Source organism: Symphalangus syndactylus, chromosome 16 (genome assembly GCF_028878055.3).
Source record: "Symphalangus syndactylus isolate Jambi chromosome 16, NHGRI_mSymSyn1-v2.1_pri, whole genome shotgun sequence".
Classification (NCBI taxonomy): Eukaryota; Metazoa; Chordata; class Mammalia; order Primates; family Hylobatidae; genus Symphalangus; species Symphalangus syndactylus.
This window is the reverse complement of record NC_072438.2, coordinates 34,347,870-34,370,125: the sequence shown is the minus strand read 5'-3', so window position 1 is coordinate 34,370,125 and position 22,256 is coordinate 34,347,870. Positions and strand designations below refer to the sequence as shown.

At 37.9% G+C, this 22,256-nt stretch overlaps 1 protein-coding gene across 10 annotated transcripts in view; it reads right to left on the bottom strand.

Moving 5' to 3' along the window:
* TBC1D19 (TBC1 domain family member 19) overlaps positions 1-22,256 on the bottom strand; it is a 277,728-nt gene that overhangs the window by 202,083 nt on the left and 53,389 nt on the right. For all 10 annotated transcript variants that reach the window (XR_010116325.1, XR_010116326.1, XR_010116329.1 and 7 more), the window contains 2 exons: positions 7,322-7,432; positions 641-713 (listed from right to left, as the gene is read on the bottom strand). Coding sequence is in view for 5 of the 10 variants with exons in the window: in XM_055245489.2 (XP_055101464.1) it covers positions 641-713; positions 7,322-7,432 (184 nt within the window). In the remaining 5 variants the exon portion in view is untranslated. The remainder of the gene's footprint in view (positions 1-640; positions 714-7,321; positions 7,433-22,256) is intronic.

The window sequence follows — 22,256 nt, the reverse complement described above, 5'->3', positions numbered from 1 at the left end:
GAGGAAGAAACAAGTCCAAAGATGTATAGCGACTTGTGCAAGTTACACAGTTAGCCAGTGGCAGAGGAAAGACTAGAATAGTGTCCTAACCCCTATGTAGTATTATTTCCACTACAATATGGTGCTCCCACACTTTAAGTAAATTTTTACTTCGTTTTTATTATAGCTAAACACCAATGTAGTATTTAATAAAAAGTACATTGAATTTATGCACAAAAAGGGAAAAGTTAGGAAAACTGCTTGGATTATTAAGGTTTAAAACACACTATTTTTAAAGCCTAAGTTGACTCAAGGTAGACGTCAGTGCTCACTTAACTTGGTGATACAAAAGTAAAAACAGATACTGATGGTCAGGAAAGGATGTTGCCAGCAAAGATTCTGACAACAAAAATAACTTATGTGTCTAATGACTTTTCAAAATCATTTTAAAGACTTTCAAATAAAAAGACAAAATTTAGTTGAACTCTAATAATTACAACATACAGGATTCTATTCAATAAATAACAGTAACCAAGGAGAGGCAAAAGCATGCTTAGTTTTCAGATATAAAAAAATTGCTAGATTAACTCAGAAATAGCAATATAAACCTTAGGCTCACTCTCATTTATCATTAATTATATGCTATTGGAAAAATACTAACCAGGAGGCACTTGTGTAGAATCATCTATACCCAGTTGTCCTATATTTAAGCCAAGTTCCACAAAGCATTCTTTCTGAAAAATAACATATGTAGAATTAAAATAGATCTCAGACTTTGCTGCACATTGTTAAAAGATCACCTTTGCCTTAACATTAGCTTGAATAAAAATCACAATGTGAAATGAGGCTTTGCTTTATTCAAATACCTAAAAAAGAAAAGGACATATTAAACATCTAAATAATAATGCATTAGTCCAAAATTAAGGAATGGAATAACCAGTGATTATTATATAATATTTATTATTTTCATATAAAATAATCATGAATAGAAAAGATATAAGCATTTAGGAAATATAAATATATAATGGGAAAGACACAAACATATAATGTTTATCCAAATGGAGAGCCATTAGCAATATTTTTCTTTCTCCTAATTTTTCCTACTAATAAAAGTTTTACTTCTTGCCTTTTGACCAATGAGTGCTGCCATTGTTTAAAAGAACTGTTTTCCAAAAACAGTTATTGATTTTGCCTTTTTAGGTAACAGACTTCTCAGTAAGGTAAGGAATGATAATTATCCTTTCAGTAAAAAACTAACTTTAAACCTTTCCTGAAACACACACACACACATACAAACACTCAGTATGCGTATCACTTACCAATTTTATCTTCTAAAATCATTGTTTAAAATTAACACTATGATCCTGTATTTGTGTTTTCTATGGTACTGTACTTCACTCAGATCTTAATCAACTAAACACTGCAAATATCCAAAACAACTTAAATTAATTTTTAAGTACAATTGGACCATCAAGTGCTCTGCTAAAATAAGGATAAATCAGATTTATTCTCCAGACTTCCTCTACTTATCTAGTAATGTCTAGGGAAAATAATAATGTTTGTCTGGTATTTTTTAAATATATAAAAACCTCACATTATTCACATTTTTATGCCCTAAGTAATTAAATATTTCTATTAATATTTTCCTCAGCATTTTGTTACTATTCTAATTGCTAAACCCATGCTTCCTTGTCCTTTAAAAAACGGAATTAGTTTTAACCCTTACTAATTATCTATTATTACTTAAGTTAGTGATTTATTAATGTCCTTTACAAGACAGTTATTCAGCCTAACATACACATATACACATTTCATTTTGTATAGATTTTAAATAACTACTACTATATTTCAATTTTTAATCTTTATCTACCCTTTAAAAAGTACTGCATCTTGTCCATGACTAAGATCTACCGCGGACCCCTGGACTGGCCTGCTAGCCCATGTTCTGATGTTAATGACATCGAAGGCACCCCTCCCGAGGAAATCTCAACTGCACGACTCCTACTATGCCCCAATTCAGCAGGAAGCAGTTAGAGCGATCGCTGGCCAACCTCCCCAACAGCACTCGGGTTTTCCTGTTGAGAGTGGGGACTGAGAGCCAGGACTAGCTGGATTTCCCAAGCCAACCAAGAATTCCTAAGCCTAGCTGGGAAGGTGAATGCACCCACCTTTAAACACGGGGCTTGTAACTCAGCTCACACTCGACCAATCAGGTAGTAAAGAGGGCTCACTAAAATACAACTTAGGCTAAAAGCAGGAGGTAAAGAAACAGTCAAATCATATATCGCCTGAGAGCACAGCGGGAGGGACAATGATCGGGATATAAACCCAGGCATTCAAGCTGGGAGTGGGCAACCCCCTTGGGGCCCTTCCCATTGTATGGGAGCTCTTTTTTCACTCTATTAAATCTCGCAACTGCAAAGAAAAAAAAAAAAAGTACTGCATCTTACGTTACCAATTTTTAATGATGGAAGAGGTAAAAATTTGTTATTCTTCCATTTTCAACCATTGTTTTCCATTTATTTTAAGGCACTCTTCTGTAATTGAAATCATTTGTATTTCTCTTTTTAAAAATAACCTTAATCTTCATACTACAAAAGGGACTTATACCCAACAAATGCTTTGATATTAGGTTCTATAATTAAAATGGAGAGTTTTACTTAGGCTAGGACATGTTAAAAAGCATAAACAGAACTCTGAACATCCATTTCCTACTTCATTGCTCTGGACTATTTTTAACTCAATGTCAGCAGACATGGACCCTAATCTCAGATTTCCTTCAAAACTCACCCCAGGTATCACATCTTCAGAGAAGCCTCCCTTGATATTCCAGGCTGATATAAGCAACTTTTTATGCACATATATTATCCTTTATCAACCTCTATCCAAGCACACAATCACATCATATTGAAATTGTATTTTTACTGCCCATCTCTCCACTAGCCTGCAGCTCTCGGAAGACAAGCAGTCTCTTACACACATTTGCACTCTGCTTCACTACTTGGCACAGGGCCTGACATAACAAAGGGGTTCAATAAATATTGAACCGCACTACTTAGCTCTAGTCCTAACTAGCTGCCTCCACATAACCAAATTAGTAAATAGGAATTTATCACAACTACACTTTAGAGTTAATACATCTCAGTTATAAGGGATTTCTGTTTAATATGTATGAGTCTACTTAACGTTGTAATTAGGTTTAAGGGTTATCCATTATAGGATCACAGGACTCACTGAGCCTCACCAAGTTCAATACTCGTACAGGCAGACCAGGGTCACAGATAAACCATGCATCCTGGAGTCAGAATCATTACATTGCCAGGCTGCATGATATAGGCAAGGCAGGGACAACTACCCATAATGACTGAGGAATAAAAGGACTAACTATACTCTTAATCATATAGCTACAATTTCTTGAAAATTAGCTACAAGCTTTTGGTTCTCCAATAGCTAAGAATGCATTCACATCAGTTTAGGGTCTCTTCAGACAGAATACATAGTAGTCTCATTCACACATAAGCTGAAACTTTGTCTAAATTATCCTTTCCCTTCTTTTTTACCTAGCAAACTCCTTCAAGTTGGCTGGTTTTAGAGTGTCATCACCTAATATTCATATGAAATTGCCTCTACATGCAGCAGTTTCAGATATCATCTATTGATTTTATATGGAAAATGAGGATTTTAGCTCATGCACATTCTCTTTCCATCCTTCAGTCATCATTAGTTCTTAATTAAATCCATATTAAGAGTTTGCATTATTGTGACTATGTATATATTTCACTGGTGAGGCATGTGGTACTTATCAATGTTTTCATTCTTATACTTTTTTCCACACTGTTTATAATTAAACTGATTTTTCACTTAAACAATTTTCTCTAATCATTTACCTCTTTTTCCTAAACCCATAACAACTCTGAAAAGACCCTCCTTAATAAAATTTCGCATGTGGTCAAGCCTGTGAGATCATCTGTACTTTTGGTGTTTCTCTTGCAGGCATCCCTCCTGGAACCTTCCAACCTCCTGCTCCAATCTAGGATTGTTGTGCTTCAGTCCAGTTGTACAGCCTTTGTCCTGGAACTTCTCCTCACTATCATTTCTGGAAATTCTCTCTTTGGTTGGGATCCTGTTTTCTGGGACCCATGTTTGGCTTCCTGTTTATGATCTTGTTTGAAGCACTTCTACCAAGAGCTCCCTAAATAAGAGTAACTATTTTAGATCAGTACATCAGAAAAGGTTTACTTCTCCTCAACATTTGATTGATTGTTGGTTACATATAGAATTCCAGGCTTGAAATCACTCAGGTTTTTAAAGACATTACTTCAAAATCTTCTGGCTTCCAGTGTTGCTGCTGAGAGTAAGATGCCACTCTGATTCCTGACACTGTATATACTCTGCTTTTCTTTTATAAAAAAATTTCAGTTTTCTCGTTTTCAAGTGCCTTGGTGGGGATCTTCTTTCATTCATGGCACTGGGTACTTGGTAAGCCTTTTCACTGGAGATCCACATCTTTCTTAAATTCTTATAAACTTAATTATATTCCCTCTGTTTCCCTTTTCTGGAACTCCTTTTGGTCAGATGTTAATCTTTGTAGATTGATCTTGTAATTTAAGAAATCTTTTCCCTCCTATTTTTCATTTCTTTGGCTTTTTGCTTCATCTTCTGATAAAGATTTCCTCAGCTTTGTTTTCAACTCATCTATTGGTATGTATTTTTTCATAATATATTCTTAATCCCAAAACCTCCTTTTCATTCTCAAGTGTTTTCTTGCATTAATGAAATTCTGTTCTTGCTTTGAGTAATATCTTATCTTTCTGAGAATATTAATGGTTTCATTAAAGTCTCCTTCTGGGAATAAATGTCCATTTGAAGATGACATTGGGTTTATCTTCTCCCATCACTATTGCCCTAAAAATGTACTGAATCATACACAAAAAAAAATTCTAAGAGAAATGTCCCCACTATATTGCTAAGCAATGTTATTTACTGAAAACATACGATCCTTGACTGGTAAACAACATTTGAAATGGAAAACTGTGAGTAGAGTATAAAAACTGACTGGAAAACACAGGCTTTAGCCACCTGTGTGGTGTCTCTTGAGAGGACTCAGGAGCTATGTTTATGTGCATTACAAGAAATTATTCCTATTGTGTATGAGACTTCCCTATGTTGTGCCTATGTGACTTGTCATTTTCAGTTGCATACCTTCCTTGTGAGGGTTGGGAAGTAGCATTTGGATGGCTGTAAGGACTCTCCGTGATGATGTACCTGCTAATGGCATGCTAGTATGCTGTCATGCTGTTTTCCATTCTGTTTCATTCACAAATTTAAGTTCACCTGGGGCCAGGTTATCGTCTATTGTATGCTGTGAGTGTGAATGTAAATCAGAACCTGAAATGCCTATTAGTGGTCATTCTCTAATTTGGCTATTTGGGTTTTGCTATTATTGTTGTGGTTTGGTTTTGTTTTAGTTTGGTCTCTCCCTCTCATACCGGAAGAATTCAAAAGTCTGGGGTTTCTAGGTTGGTCATTCCTATTTAGAAATGAGGTAATAAAAAACTGACTGGAAGCTCTGTCGGCAAGGGTCAGGCGTAGAATGCAGTAGGCTTCACTGTGAGGCAATTTTATAGCCAGCCAACTTCTTTTTTGTAAGGGTTCTCTGAATCCCTGTTAGTGTTTTCTCTGGCATTCTAGAGTTGGTTGAGGGTAAGGAAAAAGAAGGTGGAGGGTGGGGAAGGTAGGGTAGTGGTGGTAAGAATGAGAGTATTAGTCTCACCATTCAGCAGACTTTCACTTAATCGCTGTTTTCAATAGCTCATTCCTGTCCTGCTCTATGTCTGAGGTCTCCGAGTGCACAGTCTTTCTGCATCTGGATCTCTAGTGAATACACCTCTGGTCTTCTGTGGGGGAGGAGGAGTCATCTGAGTATGCATGGTGATGGGAATCTTGGGGACTAACTTCTCCTGATCCAGACTTTCACATAATCTCCATTTTCAGCCCTATGGCTCACTATGGTTTTCTCTGACATGTGGTACCTCTAATTCTTGAGCATTTCTAAGGCTCTATGGAGAAAATCATACTGCTTCTTGCATCAGTCAGTGTCTAGTCAGGAAATAGGTCATACCAGAAATGTGAACAGGGAAAAACAGAAGAAGCAAATGCAGAAAGCAACTACGACTTCTAGGCTAAAGGAAAGTAAACAAAGAAGAAACTAAGAACTTAGAAAAGGGTCCCCTGGCCCTGAATGCTGAGATTCATACCTCTGTAGAGAGGCAGTGTAGCTGCCACACAAAGGCAGACCAGGGGTAGTGGAAAAACTTGTCAAGGGGTAGCTTAGAGCTGGACTATTGAGGACCACTAAGGTGAGTGTTATTGAGCCTCCTGCATCCCAATCTGCTGACTCCTACACACAGGAACTAGAAATGGAAGCCCCTTCCTCCTGCTATGGCCTTGCAGTGTCCCTCTAGAACTTTCTATTGACAAAGCCTAACATCAGGCCTGCTGGCAAAGGGGAAATGTTTATAGGGTCCAGCTCCAGCATGATAAAGCAGAGCAAAAAGGAGAATTTGGAGCTGAAAGATAATAAACTGATGACTGACAAAAAATATAATGCCATAAATATACTTTAATCTCATTCACACTTTCTATCTTATAGAGACATTTAGGTTTAATCTTCTCCCCTGTTTAAGTCATTTATCATCAGCACTCTATCTTAATACATTAATGCCCAGATTTATAAGTGGCTTCCTAGTTTCACCAAAGACAGTATTTATATTTCTATGCTCCTTATTGTTTTAGGGTGACTTTGAAAGAAGGAGTGATAATTTCTTAATTCCACCATCAGGAAATCTCCCTACTTTTCATTTTAAAATGAGCTTCCTCACAAAAATATTATGGTCTCCAGAGCAAAGCCAGTCTCTAATTAATTCTTATGTTCTCCATCTCCCTAAGTGCCTCATCTTGTTACAAGCTCCATAAATTTTGTTAAATTAAATAAAATGTACTTTTTTAAAAATAATTTTACAAAACTCACAATTTTTCTCAATCAGTTTTATAACCATCCACCGGGCAACTGAATCCCAACAAGCTGTCCAATAAATCTATGCTGCTTATTAAAATACAAAATAAGCAAAAGCATTTATATGTCAATGTGAACTCATTTTTAGTCCTATTAGCAAAGCAACTTGCTCTCTCTATATACATATTTGCAATAAAACAATAAATGTCACTTTATTAATTTGTTTAATGAGTAGAGTACCCTATTGCTTTACATACATGCTGTATTAAAACATTTTTCTAATGGTTATCTTCTAAATGATGTTTATTTTTAAGTTTCTACACTTACCAATTCAGGGATGTCTTTTACTTTCAGTGGAACTTGAATTAAACCCAAATGAGTCCGGAAACTAAGAGAATCACTATTTTCATAATTTGGGTTTCGAAGATTAATTAATACCTTTAAAAACAAATCCAACAAAATTGGTTAGTTTCTTTATAGGATGTTTACACTTATAAAATTAGCAGGGATATTCTTAGTGTATCACCACAAAATTAATTACTATTTGGGTGATGAACATACTTTAATTACATTCTAAAATAGTATAAAAGTATATTGAAATGTTAAAATATAATGCTATAAATATACTTTAATTAGGATGGTTTTATATTCCAATGAATGATCTACAATATAAAACTCTACCAAGTTAAGAATTTACTTAAAAATAAAAACCTTTTGGTGGTTAGAAAAAATAAAAATTGCTTGACTATAACACTTTACCAGAGAAGGTGATAAGAAAAAAATCTTGCTTGATTGTAATATTTATCAGGAAAAATTTTAGAATCAATTCTAACACATTTAAAACCAGAAATTGACAATATTTGTAGAAAGATAATGAATACAGATTGCAGGGCATCTCTCTCACCACTCTTATTCAACATAATATTGGAAGTTCCGGCCAGTGCAATCAGGCAAGAGACAGAAATAAAGGGTATTCAAATACGAAGAGTGGAAGTCAAATTGTCTGTTTGCAGATGACATGATTGTATATTTAGAAAACCCCATCGTCTCAGCCCAAAATCTCCTTAGGCTGATAAGCAACTACAGCAAAGTCTCAGGATACAAAATCAATGTGCAAAAATCACAAGCATTCCTATACACCAATAACAGACAAGCAGAGAGCCAAATCATAAATGAACTCCCATTCACAATTGCTACTAAGGAATAAAATACCTAGCAATACAACTTACAAGGGATGTGAAGAACCTCTTCAAGGAGAACTACAAACCACTGCTCAACAAAATAAGAGAGGACACAAACAAATGGAAAAACATTCCATGCTCATGGATAGGAAGAATCAAAATCGTGAAAATGGCCATACTGCCCAAAGTAATTTTTAGATTCAATGCTATCCCCAAAGCTACCACTGATTTTCTTCACAGAATCGGAAAAAACTACTTTAAACTTCATATGGAACCAAAAAAGAGCCCGCATAGCCAAGACAATCCTAAGCAAAAAGAACAAAGCTGGAGACATCAAGCTTCCTAACTTCAAACTATACTACAAGGCTACAGTAACCAAAACAGCCTGGTACTGGTACGAAAACAGATATATAGGCCAATGGAACAGAACAGAGGCCACAGAAACAATACCACACATGTACAACCATCTGATCTTTGACAAACCTGATACAAACAAGCAACGGGGAAAAGATTCCCTATTTAATAAATGGTGCTGGGAAAACTGGCTAGCCATATGCAGAAAACTTAAACTGGACCCCTTCCTTACACCTTATACAAAAATAAACTCAAGATGCATTAAAGACAAACATAAGACCTAAAACTATAGGAATCCTAGAAGAAAATCTGGGCAATACCATTCAGGACACAGGCATGGGCAAAGACTTCATATCTTAAACACCAAAAGCAATGGCAATAAAAGCCAAAATTGACAAATGGGATCTAATTAAACTAAAGAGCTTCTGCACAGCAAAAGAAACTATCATCAGAGTGAACAGGCAATCTACAGTATGGGAGAAAAATTTTGCAGTCTATCCATCTGACAAAGGGCTAATATCCAGAACCTACAAAGAACTTAAACACATTTACATGAAAAATACAAATAACCCCATCAAAAAGTGGGCAAAGGATGTGAACAGACACTTCTCAAAAGAAGACATTTATGCAGCCAAGAAATATATGAAAAAATGCTCATCATCACTGGTCATTAGAGAAATGCAAACCAAAACCATAATGAGATACCATCGCACACCAGTTAGAATGGTGACCATTAAAAAGTCAGGAAACAACAGATGCTTGAGAGGATGTGGAGAAATAGGAACGCTTTTACACTGTTGGTGGGAGTGTAAACTAGTTCAACCATTGTGGAAGACAGTGTGGCGATTCCTCAAGGATCTAGAACTAGAAATACCATTTGACTCAGCCATCCCATTACTGGGTATATACCCAAAGGATTATAAATCATGCTACTATAAAGACACATGCACATGTATGTTTATTGAGGCACTATTCACAATAGCAAAGACTTGGAACCAACCCAAATGCCCATCAATGACAGACTGGATAAAGAAAATGTGGCACATATATACGATGGAATACTACACAGTCATAAAAAAGGATGAGTTCATGTCCTTTGCAGGGACATGGATGAAGCTGGAAACCATCATTCTCAACAAACTATCACAAGAACAGAAAACCAAACACCGCATGTTCTCACTCATAAGTGAGAGTTAATCAATGAGAACACATGGACAAAGGGAGGAAAACATCAAACACCGGGGCCTGTCAGGGGGTTAGAGGCAAGCGGAGGGAGAGCATTAGGAGAAATACCTAATGCAGGTGACAGGTTGGTGGGTGCAGCAAACCACCATGGCACGTGCATACCTATGTAACAAAACTGCACATTCTGCACATGTACCCCAGAACTTAAAGTAAAATAAAAATAAAATAAAATAATAATTATTATTATTATAATTATGATTGCAGGGCATCTCCTCTAAACCAAACTCACAAGGAAAAAAAATTTGAAAAGCAGAGCTTAAAAAAAGGTCATTTATATAATTTTCAAAAATAAGTGTCTGGGTGCAGTGGCTCATGCCTGTAATCCCAGCACTTTGGCAGGCCGAGGCAGGCAGATTGCCTAAGCTCAAGAGTTCACAACCAGCCTGAGCAACATGGTGAGACCCTGTCGCTACTAAAATACAAAAAATTAGCTGAGTGTGGTGGTGTGCACCTGTAGTCCCAGCTACTCGGGAGGCTGAGGCAGAAGAATTGCTTTAACCCAGGAGGGGGAGGTTGCAGTGAGCCAAGATCGTGCCACTGCACTCCAGCCTGGATGGCAGAGCGACACTCCATCTCAAAAAAAAAAGAAAGCAGATAAAAGCCAACTTAGATACTGACATACCATTTAATGTAGGAATCTTACTTCTGTAAGTATAAACATAGAATACGATTCTAAGGAAAATAAAAGTGTTTGCTAGGATTGTAAAGAAATAATGTTAGTGAACTACTGCTTACATTGGAAAAATACGAAACAACTTAACCCATTAGAAGGATTATTAAATAAAGTATGGTTAATTTATATACTAAAATACAGTATAATATGCCTCAATTAATATGGGTAATGACATGAAAAATGTTCATAATATATTATTATTTTAAAAGTATAGTAGTTATTGCTGTGCAATAACATTGTGCGTTATTTTATTTCAAATTTTATTCTCACATATAGTAAGAATAAAAGAGTAGTTATTGCTGTACAATAACATTGTGCATTATTTTATTTCAAATTTTTATCTTAGGTATGCTTTCTTATTTTTCTAATAACATGCATTTTTCAAGAAAGAATAATAATAATTTTTTCAAATATTTTTAAGTAAAACTCTTGAGAGAAAAAAAACCATTAGGAATCTAGTGGAGGGCGTGGAGCCAAGATGGCCAAATAGGAAGAGCTCCAGTCTACAGCTCCCAGCGTGAGCGACGCAGAAGATGAATGATTTCTGCATTTCCAACTGAGGTACCGGGTTCATCTCACTGGGGATTGTCGGAAAGTGGATGAGGACAGTGGCTGCAGTGCACCGAGTGTGAGCTGAAGCAGGGCGAGGCATCGCCTCACCCGGGAAGTACAAGGGGTCAGGGAATTCCCTTTCCTAGCAAAGGAAAAGGGTGACACACGACACCTGGAAAATCGGGTCACTCCCACCCTAATACTGCGCTTTTCCAATGGTCTTAGCAAACGGAACACTAGGAGATTGTATCCCGCACCTGGCTCGGAGGGTCCTACGCCCACGGAGCCTCGCTCATTGCTAGCACAGCAGTCTGAGATCAAACTGCAAGGCAGCAGCGAGGCTGGTGGAGGGGCAAGTGCCATTGCCGAGGCTTGACTAGGTAAACAAAGCAGCCAGGAAGCTCGAACTGGGTGGAGCCCGCCGCAGCTCAAGGAGGCCTGCTTGCCTCTCTAGACTTCACCTCTGGGGCCAGGCATAGCCAAACAAAAGGCAGCAGAATCCTCTGCAGACTTAAATGTCCCTGTCTGACAGCTTTGAAGAAAGTAGTGATTCTCCCAGCATGCAGCTTGAGATCTGAGAACGGACAGATTGCCTCCTCAAGTGGGTCCCTGAACCCCGAGTAGCTTAACTGGGAGGCATGCCCCAGTAGGGGCACACTGACACCTCACACAGCCGGGTACTCCTCTGAGACAAAACTTCCAGAGGAACGATCAGGCAGCAACATTTGCTGTTCACCAATATCCACTGTTCTGCAGCTGCCGCTGCTGATACCCAGGCAAACAGGGTCTGGAGTAGACCTCCAGCAAACTCCAACAGACCTGCAGCTGAGGGTCCTGATGTTAAAAGGAAAACTAACAAACAGAAAGGACATCCATACCAAAACCCCATCTGTACATCACCATGATCAAAGACCAAATGTACATAAAACCACAAAGATGGGGAAAAAACAGAGCAGAAAAACTGAAAATTCTAAAAATCAGAGCGTCTTTCCCCCTCCAAAGGAACGCAGCTCCTCACCAGCAACGGAACAAAGCTGGACGGAAAATGAATTTGACGAGTTGAGAGAATGCTTCAGATGATCAAACTACTCCAAGCTAAAGGAGGAAGCTTGACCCCATGGCAAAGAAGTTAAAAACCTTGAAAAAAGATTAGACAAATGGCTAACTAGAATAACCAATGCAGAGGAGTCCTTAAAGGACCTGATGGAGCTGAAAACCAAGGCACGAGAACTACATGATGAATGCACAAGCCTCAGTAGCCGATGCGATCAACTGAAAGAAAGGGTATCAGCGATGGAAGATCAAATGAGTGAAATGAAGCGAGAAGAGAAGTTTAGAGAAAAAAGAATAAAAAGACACATCAACAAAGCCTCCAAGAAATATCGGACTATGTGAAAAGACCAAATCTACGTCTGATTGGTGTACCTGAAAGTGATGGGGAGAATGGAACCAAGTTGGAAAACACTCTGCAGGATATTATCCAGGAGAACTTCCTCAATCTAGCAAGGCAGGCCAACATTCAAATTCAGGAAACACAGAGAATGCCACAAAGATACTCCTCGAGAAGAGCAACTCCAAGAAACATAATTGTCAGATTCACCAAAGTTGAAATGAAAGAAAAAATGTTAAGGGCAGCCAGAGAGAAAGGTTGGGTTACCCACAAAGGGAAGCCCCTCACACTAATAGCTGATCTCTTGGCAGAAACTCTACAAGCCAGAAGAGAGTGGGGGCCAATATTCAACATTCTTAGGAAAGAAAAGAATTTTCAACCCAGAATTTCATATCCAGCCAAACTAAGCTTCATAAGTGAAGGAGAAATAAAATCCTTTACATACAAGCAAATGCTGAGAGATTTGGTCACCACCAGGCCTGCCCTAAAAGAGCTCCTGAAGGAAGCACTAAACATAGAAAGGAGCAACCAGTACCAGCCACTACAAAAACATGGCAAATTGTAAAGACCAGACTAGGAAGAAACTGCATCAACTGATGAGCAAAATAACCAGCTAACATCATAATGACAGGATCAAATTCACACATAACAATATTAACCTTAAATGTAAATGGGCTAAATGCTCCAATTTAAAGACACAGACTGGCAAATTGGATAAGGAGTCAAGACCCATCAGTGTGCTGTATTCAGGAAACCCATCTCATGTTCAGAGACACACATAGGCTCAAAGTAAAGGGATGGAGGAAGATTCACCAAGCAAATGGAAAATAAAAAAAGGCAGGGGTTGCAATCCTAGTCTCTGATAAAACAGACTTTAAACAAACAAAGATCAAAAGAGACAAAGAAGGTCATTACATAATGGTAAAGGGATCAATTCAACAAGAAGAGCTAACTATCGTAAATATATACGCACCCAATACAGGAGCACCCAGATTCATAAAGTAAGTCCTTAGAGACCTAAAAAGAGACTTAGACTCCCACACAATAACAACGGGAGACTTTAACACCCCATTGTCAACATTAGACAGATCAACAAGACAGAAAGTTAACAAAGATATCCAGGAATTGAACTCAGCTCTGCACCAAGTGGACCTAATAGACATCTACAGAACTCTCCACCCCAAATCAACAGAATATACATTCTTCTCAGCACCACATCGCACTTATTTCAAATTGATCACATAGTTGGAAGTAAAGCACTCCTCAGCAAATGTAAAAGAACAGAAATTATAACAAACTGTCTCTCAGACCACAGTGCAATCAAACTAGAACTCAGGATCAAGAAACTCACTCAAAACCGCTCAACTACATGGAAACTGAACAACCTGCTCCTGAATGACTACTCGGTATATAACGAAATGAAGGCAGAAATAAAGATGTTTTCTGAAACCAACAAGAACAAAGACACAACATACCAGAATCTCTGGGACACACTCAAAGCAGTGTGTAGAGGGAAAATTTTAGCACTAAATGTCCACAAGACGAAGAAGGAAAGATCTAAAATTGACACCCTAACATCACAATTAAAAGAACGAGAGAAGCAAGAGCAAACACATTCAAAAGCTAGCAGAAGGCAAGAAATAACTAAAATCAGAGAAGAACTGAAGGAGATAGAGACACAAAAAACCCTTCAAAAAATCAATGAATCCAGTAGCTGGTTTTTTGAAATGATCAACAAAATTGACAGAGCGCTAGCAAGACTAATAAAGAAGAAAAGAGAGAAGAATCAAATAGACACAATAAAAAATGATAAAGGGGATATCACCACCGATCTCACAGAAATACAAAATACCATCAGAGAATACTATAAACACCTCTATGCAAATAAACTAGAAAATCTAGAAGAAATGGATACATTCCTGGACATATATGCCCTCCCAAGACTAAACCAGGAAGAAGCTGAATCTCTGAATAGACCAATAACAGGCTCTGAAATTGAGGCAATATAGCTTACCAACCAAAAAAAGTCCAGGACAAGATGGATTCACAGCTGAATTCTACCAGAGGTACAAAGAGGAGCTGGTACCATTCATTCTGAAACTATGCCAATCAATAGAAAAAGAGGGAATCCTCCCTAACTCATTTTATGAGGCCAGCATCATCCTGATACCAGAGCCTGGCAGAGACACAACAAAAAAAGAGAATTTTAGACCAATATCCCTGATCAACATCGATGCAAAAATCCTCAATAAAATATTGGCAAACCGAATCCAGCAGCACATCAAAAAGCTCATCCACCATGATCAAGTGGTCTTCATCCCTGGGGTGCAAGGCTGGTTCAACATATGCAAATCAATAAACGTAATCCAGCATATAAACAGAACCAATGACAAAAACCACAGGATTATCTCAATAGATGCAGAAAAGGCCTTTGACAAAATTCAACAGCCCTTCATGCTAAAAACTCTCAATAAATTAGGTATTGATGCGATATATCTCAAAATAATAAGAGCTATGTATGACAAACCCCAGCCAATATCATACTGAATGAACAAAAACTGGAAGCATTCCCTTTGAAAACTGCTACAAGACAGGGATGCCTTCTCTCACCACTCCTATTCAACATAATGTTGGAAGTTCTGGCCAGGGCAGTCAGGCAGGAGAAGGAAATAAAGGGTATTCAATTAGGAAAAGAGGAAGTAAAATTGTCCCTGTTTGCAGATGACATGACTGTATATCTAGAAAACCCCATCGTCTCAGCCCAAAATCTCCTTAAGCTGATAAGCAACTTCAGCAAAGTGTCAGCATACAAAATCAATGTGCAAAAATCACAGGCATTCTTACACACCAATAGCAGACAAACAGAGAGTGAAATCATGAGTGAACTCCCATTCACAATTTCTTCAAAGAGAATAAAATACCTAGGAATCCAACTTACAAGGGATGTGAAGGACCTCTTCAAGGAGAACTACAAACCACTGCTCAATGAAATAAAAGAGGATACAAACAAATGGAAGAACATTCCATGCTCATGGGTAAGAAGAATGAATATCGTGAAAATGGCTATACTGCCCAAGGTAATTTATAGATTCAATGCCATCCCCATCAAGCTACCAATGACTTTCTTCACAGAATTGGAAAATACTACTGTAAAGTTCATATGGAACCAAAAAAGAGCCCGCATTGCCAAGTCAATCCTAAGCCAAAAGAACAAAGCTGGAGGCATCACGCTACCTGACTTCAAACTATACTACAAGGCTACAGTAACCAAAACAGCATGGTACTGGTACCAAAACAGAGATATAGACCAATGGAACAGAACAGAGCCCTCAGAAATAATGCCACTTATCTACAACTATCTGATCTTTGACAAACCTGACAAAAACAGGAAATGGAGAAAGGATTCCCTATTTAATAAATGGTGCTGGGAAAACTGGCTAGCCATATGTAGAAAGCTGAAACTGGATCCCTTCCTTACACCTTATACAAAAATTAATTCAAGATGGATTAAAGACTTAAATGTGAGACCTAAAACCATAAAAACCCTAGAAGAAAACCTAGGCAATACCATTCAGGACATAGGCATGGGCAAGGACTTCATGTCTAAAACACCAAAAGCAATGGCAACAAAAGCCAAAATTGACAAATGGGATCTAATTAAATGAAAGAGCTTCTGCACAGCAAAAGAAACTACCATCAGAGTGAACAGGCAACCTACAGAATGGGAGAAAATTTTTGCAATCACTCATCTGACAAAGGGCTAATATCCAGAATCACAATGAACTCAAACAAATTTATAAGGAAAAAACAATCAAACCCATCAACAAGTGGACAAAGGATATGAACAGACACTTCTCAAAAGAAGACAATTATGCAGCAAAAAGACACATGAAAAAATGCTCATCATCACTGGCCATCAGAGAAATGCAAATCAAAACCAAAATGAGATAGCATCTTACACCAGTTAGAATGGCCATCATTAAAAGTCAGGAAACAACAGGTGCTGGAGAGGATGTGGAGAAGTAGGAACACTTTTACACTGTTGGTGGGACTGTAAACTAGTTCAACCATTGTGGAAGTCAGTGTGGCAATTCCTCAGGGATCAAGAACTAGAAATACCATTTGACCCAGCCATCCCATTACTGGGTATATACCCAAAGGATTATAAATCATGCTGCTATAAAGACACATGCACACGTATGTTTTTCACGGCACTATTCACAATAGCAAAGAGTTGGAACCAACCCAAATGTCCAACAATGATAGATTGGATTAAGAAAATGTGGCACATATAAACCATGGAATACTATGCAGCCATAAAAAATGATGAGTTCATGTCCTTTGCAGGGACATGGATGAAGCTGGAAACCATCATTCTCAGCAAACTATCGCAAGGACAAAAAAACAAACACTGCATGTTCTCACTCATAGGTGGGAATTGAACAATGAGAACACATGGACACACGAAGGAGAACATCACACACTGGGGCCTGTTGTGGGGGGGGGAGAGGGGAGGGATAGCATTAGGAGATATACCTAATGTTAAATGAGGAGTTAATGGGTGCAGCACACCAACATGGCACATGTATACATATGTAACAAACCTGCACGTTGTGCACATGTACCCTAAAACTTAAAGTATAATAAAAAAAAAGTTAAAATGTTGAGCTATCATGCCACAACATAGATGAACCTTGAAAACAGTAGGCTAAGTAAAAGAAACCAGTCATTGGTTATACAATAACCATATATGGTATAATTTCATTTCTATGAAATGTCTAGCACAGGCAAATTCATAGAGACAAAAAGTAGATTAGTGGTTGCCTAGGGCTGCATGGGGAAGAGAATGAAGGGTGACTACCAATGGGCATAAGGTTTCTTTTCTGGGTAATAAAAATGTTCTAAAAATGTGGTGATGTTGCACGATTCTGTAAATATACTGAAAACCACTTGAGTTGCACATTATAAATGGCTGAAATTTATGCTGTAAAAATTCTAGCTCAATAAAGCTGTCGAAAATGCTGGGGGTATTGGGGAAAAAAAAAGAATCTAGTGGAGGAGATTATGATGACAGAAACACTATCATATTTGAGGAAGCCATTAATGAACTGATAGCTAACAGCTGATAAAATATACGCTATAATACCAAAAAAGTGTCCTAAAATTGCAAACACTATGTTGACACTAAAAATATCAATAGTATTTGTTTTAAAAAAAATTAGCAAAGAATCTACAATTTTAGCCTAATTACCTAACAGCACAATTTTAGCCTAATTACATAAATAAGGAATCATACTGCAAGGGAAACTGACAAACATAAAAGATAGAAAAAGGAGAGGACACGCTTGTAATCCCAGCACTTTGGGAGGCCGAGGCGGGCGGATCACGAGGTCAGGAGATCGAGACCACAGTGAAACCCCGTCTCTACTAAAAATACAAAAAATTAGCCAGGCGTGGTGGCGGGCGCCTGTAGTCCCAGCTACTCAGAGAGGCTGAGGCAGGAGAATGGCGTGAACCCGGGAGGCGGAGCTTGCACTCCAGCCTGGGCGACAGCAAGACTCCGTCTCAAAAAAAAAAAAAAAAAAGAAAAAGGAGAGGAAACTGTAAATACATGAGTAACAGAAAAATAAAAATATTAGAAATGTAGAAACTGTAATTAAGGAAATAATTATTTAAAATATTAGTGAATTTAAGAAAGATCTCAGCATCAGTAATAAAAGGATCAATTAAGGAACTGTCCTCAAAGACACAATGTTATGAGCTATTAAGGAGAAAACATAATAAGAATAAGAGCATAAAAATTACATAAAGTTTCAGCTTTTAAGAGCTAGAAAAGGAAGAGTTTGGGAGAAACTTTTAGTGAGCTAAGAGAAATAAAGCCATCATCATAGAGGCAGTTTTTTACTAACCTGTCTCTTCAACATTAAAAGTAAACTGGTTACAATTCCAAAAGTTCTGAAATAATGTCTAACAAAGTTTTACTTTAGCAAATGTAAACAGATAAAATGTGAAACCTTCATTCATTGATTCATTTATTCATTCATTCAGTAAATATTTATTGAGCAGACTGTGCTAAGCACTGTCCTACTTGGGGACAGTGCAGTCAAGGACAGGATTAACTTACAGCTGACTTGTGGTAGTGTTATGCTAATCTCCAGGAATACCTGGAAGTCTAGTAGTGACCCTCGGCCAAGATGCAGTGACATGTACTAACTAGTCAGTTGTAATATGCTATTTTTTATGACCAAAACTAACCTGGAGGCATTCCACATCTGTTTATTTACTTTGTTTATTGAAAATGTAGATTGGTGGTTTGCATCTGATATAACCAGTTGGGGTAGAAACGACCCCTCAAAAAACTTGTGTCTTGGCTCTCTAGACCAAGATATCTCACATGTATCTTGATGGTTTATAACTGAAAGTCTAAACACATCCTGTGTAACTGAGAAAGGGCCCTGAGAGCTCTGTCGGAAGTGTGGATCTCTTTGTCTTTGCAGGTTCATTATTTCTCTTGCTGAAAGAAAGCCACATGTGGGTGTACCCTGAGAAGTCTTGTGAGTGTTGTCAATTATTTGACCCTGTGTGACTGTTGAAGCAGGGAACAAAACAGAATGAAAAGCTCTTGCCCCTGTAGAGCTTCCTTTGTAATGGAAAAAGGCAAGCAATAAGCAAAATAAATCAATAGTATGTTATATATGTCATGATAGACGCTGTGGAGAAAAACAAAGCTGGAAAGGGTATAAGGAGTTCCAAGCAGAAGAGCCAGTGAAACCTTTACTAAGAAGGCGATATTTAAGCAAAGACACGAGTAGTGAGGGAACATGCAGGTAGACATTTAGGGAAAAATCTTTGCTAGCAGATAAAACAAAGAGCAAAGACACTCAGCTGGGAGGAAGCCAAGGGTAAGCAAGGAGGCTAAAGTAGCTGGAGTAAGACCAATCAGAAGGACAGTAACCGGAGATGAACTCAGACAGGTAATGGGATATCAAATCAAATGGGGTATTTTAGGTCACTGTCATGACTTTGGCTTTTATTTAATAAGTAGAATGAGATGGGAAGCCACTGGATAGCAGAAGAGTGGCTTATTCTGAATTGCATTTAAAGGCCTTCCTCTGGAAGCTGTGCTAAGAACAGATCCTAGGTGGGCAAAGGTAGAAGTAGGAAGACCAGTTGGGAAGCTTGGATATAGCAGTGGTGGTGACAAAAACTGGATGTATTCTGGATATATTTCAAAGGTAAATATAATAGGATTACACGTGAAGTCCAAGAGAAAGAGTGAAATCAAACGTGTGAATTAAAATAATGAGTTCCAAGTGTCTACTGAAGGGTTCCACTTGAATATTTGATGTCTCTGTAACTTAACTAAGCTTATCACCTTCACTAACAGCCCTGTTCCGCCTCCTGTATCCTCTATCTCACGTCAAGTAACTTCTAGCCAATTACACAACCTAGATACTTGAAGGCGATCATTATCTTTTCTTTTTCTCATAGACCCCATAATTGATCAGTTCCCAAATCATCCTTAAAATCTCCTTTAAATCCGTCAAATTGTTTCCATTTCCAGTGTTGTTCTCTTAGTTCAGACACTCATCATGTCTTCTGGACTACTAGAACAGGGAATGGAATAAAAAAGAAAAAGATTTCCTGAGTATGTGTATGTGCCAGGCAGCAGGCTACGTGATGTACAGTCACTATTTTTTTCATTATTTTACTTTTATTTTTTATTATACTTTAAGTTCTAGGGTACATGTGCACAACGTGCAGGTTTGTTACATATGTATACATGTGCCATGTTGGTTTGCTGCACTCATTAACTTGTCATTTACATTAGGTATTTCTCCTAATGCTATCCCTCCCCCATTCCCCCACCTCAGTGTGTGATGTTTCCCACCGGGTGTCCAAGTGTTCTCATTATTCAATTCCCACCTATGAGTGAGAACATGCAGTGTTTGGTCTTCTGTTCTTGCGATAGTTTGCTCAGAATGATGGTTTCCCGCTTCATCCATGTTGCTATAAAGGACATGAACTCATCCTTTTTAATGGCTGCATAGTATTCCATGGTGTATATGTGCCACATTTTTAAAATCCGGTCTATTATTGATGGACATTTAGGTTGGTTCCAAGTCTTTGCTATTGTGAATAGTACCGCAATAAACATACCTGTGCATGTGTCTTTATAGTGGCATGATTTACAATCCTTTGGCTATATACCCAGTAATGGGATCACTGGGGCAAATGGTATTTCTAATTCTAGATCCTTGAGGAATCACCACACTGTCTACCACAATGGTTCGACTAGTTTACACTCCCACCAACAGTGTAAAAGCGTTCCTATTTCTCCACATCCTCTCCAGCACCTGTTGTTTCCTGACTTTTTAGTGATCGCCATTCTAACTGGTGTAAGATGGTATTTCATTGTGGTTTTGATTTGAATTTCTCTGATATCAGTGATGATGAGCATTTTTTCACGTGTCTGTTGACTGCATAAATGTCTTCTTTTGAAAAGCGTCTGTTCATATCCTTTGCCCACTTTTTGATGGGGTTGTTTTTTTTCTTGTAAATGTGTTTAAGTTCTTTGTAGATTCTGGATATTAACCCTTTGTCACATGGGTAGATTGCAAAAATTTTCTCCCATTCTGTAGGTTGCCTGTTCACTCTGATGGTAGTTTCTTTTGCTGTGCAGAAGCTCTTTCATTTAATTAGATCCCATTTGTCAATTTTGACTTTTGTTACCATTGCTTTTAGAGTTTTAGACATGAAGTCCTTGCCCATGCCTATGTCCTGAATGGTATTGCCTAGGTTTTCTTCTAGGGATTTTATGGTTTTAGGTCTAACATTTAAGTCTTTAATCCATCTTGAATTAATTTTTGTATAAGGTGTAAGGAAGGGATCCAGTTTCAGCTTTCTACATATGGCTAGCCAGTTTTCCCAGCACCATTTAGTAAATAGGGAATCCTTTCTCCATTTCTTGTTTTTGTCAGGCTTGTCAAAGATCAGATGGCTGAAGATGTGTGGTGTCATTTCTGAGGCCGCTGTTCTGTTCCATTGGTCTATATCCCTGTTTTGTACCAGTACCATGCTGTTTTGGTTACTGTAGCCTTGTAGTACAGTTTGAAGTCAGGTGGCGTGATGCCTCCAGCTTTGTTCTTTTTGTTTAGGATTGTCTTTGCACTGCGGGCTCTTTTTTTGGTTCCATATGAACTTTAAACTAGTATTTTCCAATTCTGTGAAGAAAGTCAGTGGTAGCTTTATGGGGATGGCATTGAATCTATAAATTACCTTGGGCAGTATGATTCTTCCTATCCATGAGCATGGAATGTTCTTCCATTTGTTTGTGTCCTCTTTTATTTCATTGAGCAGTGGTTTGTAGTTCTCCTTGAAGAGGTCCTTCACATCCCTTGTAAGTTGGATTGCTAGGTATTTTATTCTCTTTGTAGCAATTGTAAATGGGAGTTCACTCATGATTTCACTCTCTGTCTGCTATTGGTGTATAAGAATGCCTGTGATTTTTACACATTGATTTTGTATCCTGAGACTTTGCTGAAGTTGCTTATCAGCCTAAGGAGATTTGGGGCTAAGATGATGGGATTTTCTAAATACACAATCATGTCATCTGCAAACAGGGACAATTTTACTTCCTATTTTCCTAATTGAATACCCTTTATTTCTTTCTCCTGCCTGATTGCCATGGCCAGAACTTCCAACACTACGTTGAATAGGAGTGGTAAGAGAAGGCATCCCTCTCTTGCACCAGTTTTTAAAGGGAATGCTTCCAGTTTTTGCCTATTCAGTATGATACTGGCTGTGGGTTTGTCATAGATAGCTCTTATTATTTTGAGATACGTTCCATCGATACCTAGTTTACTG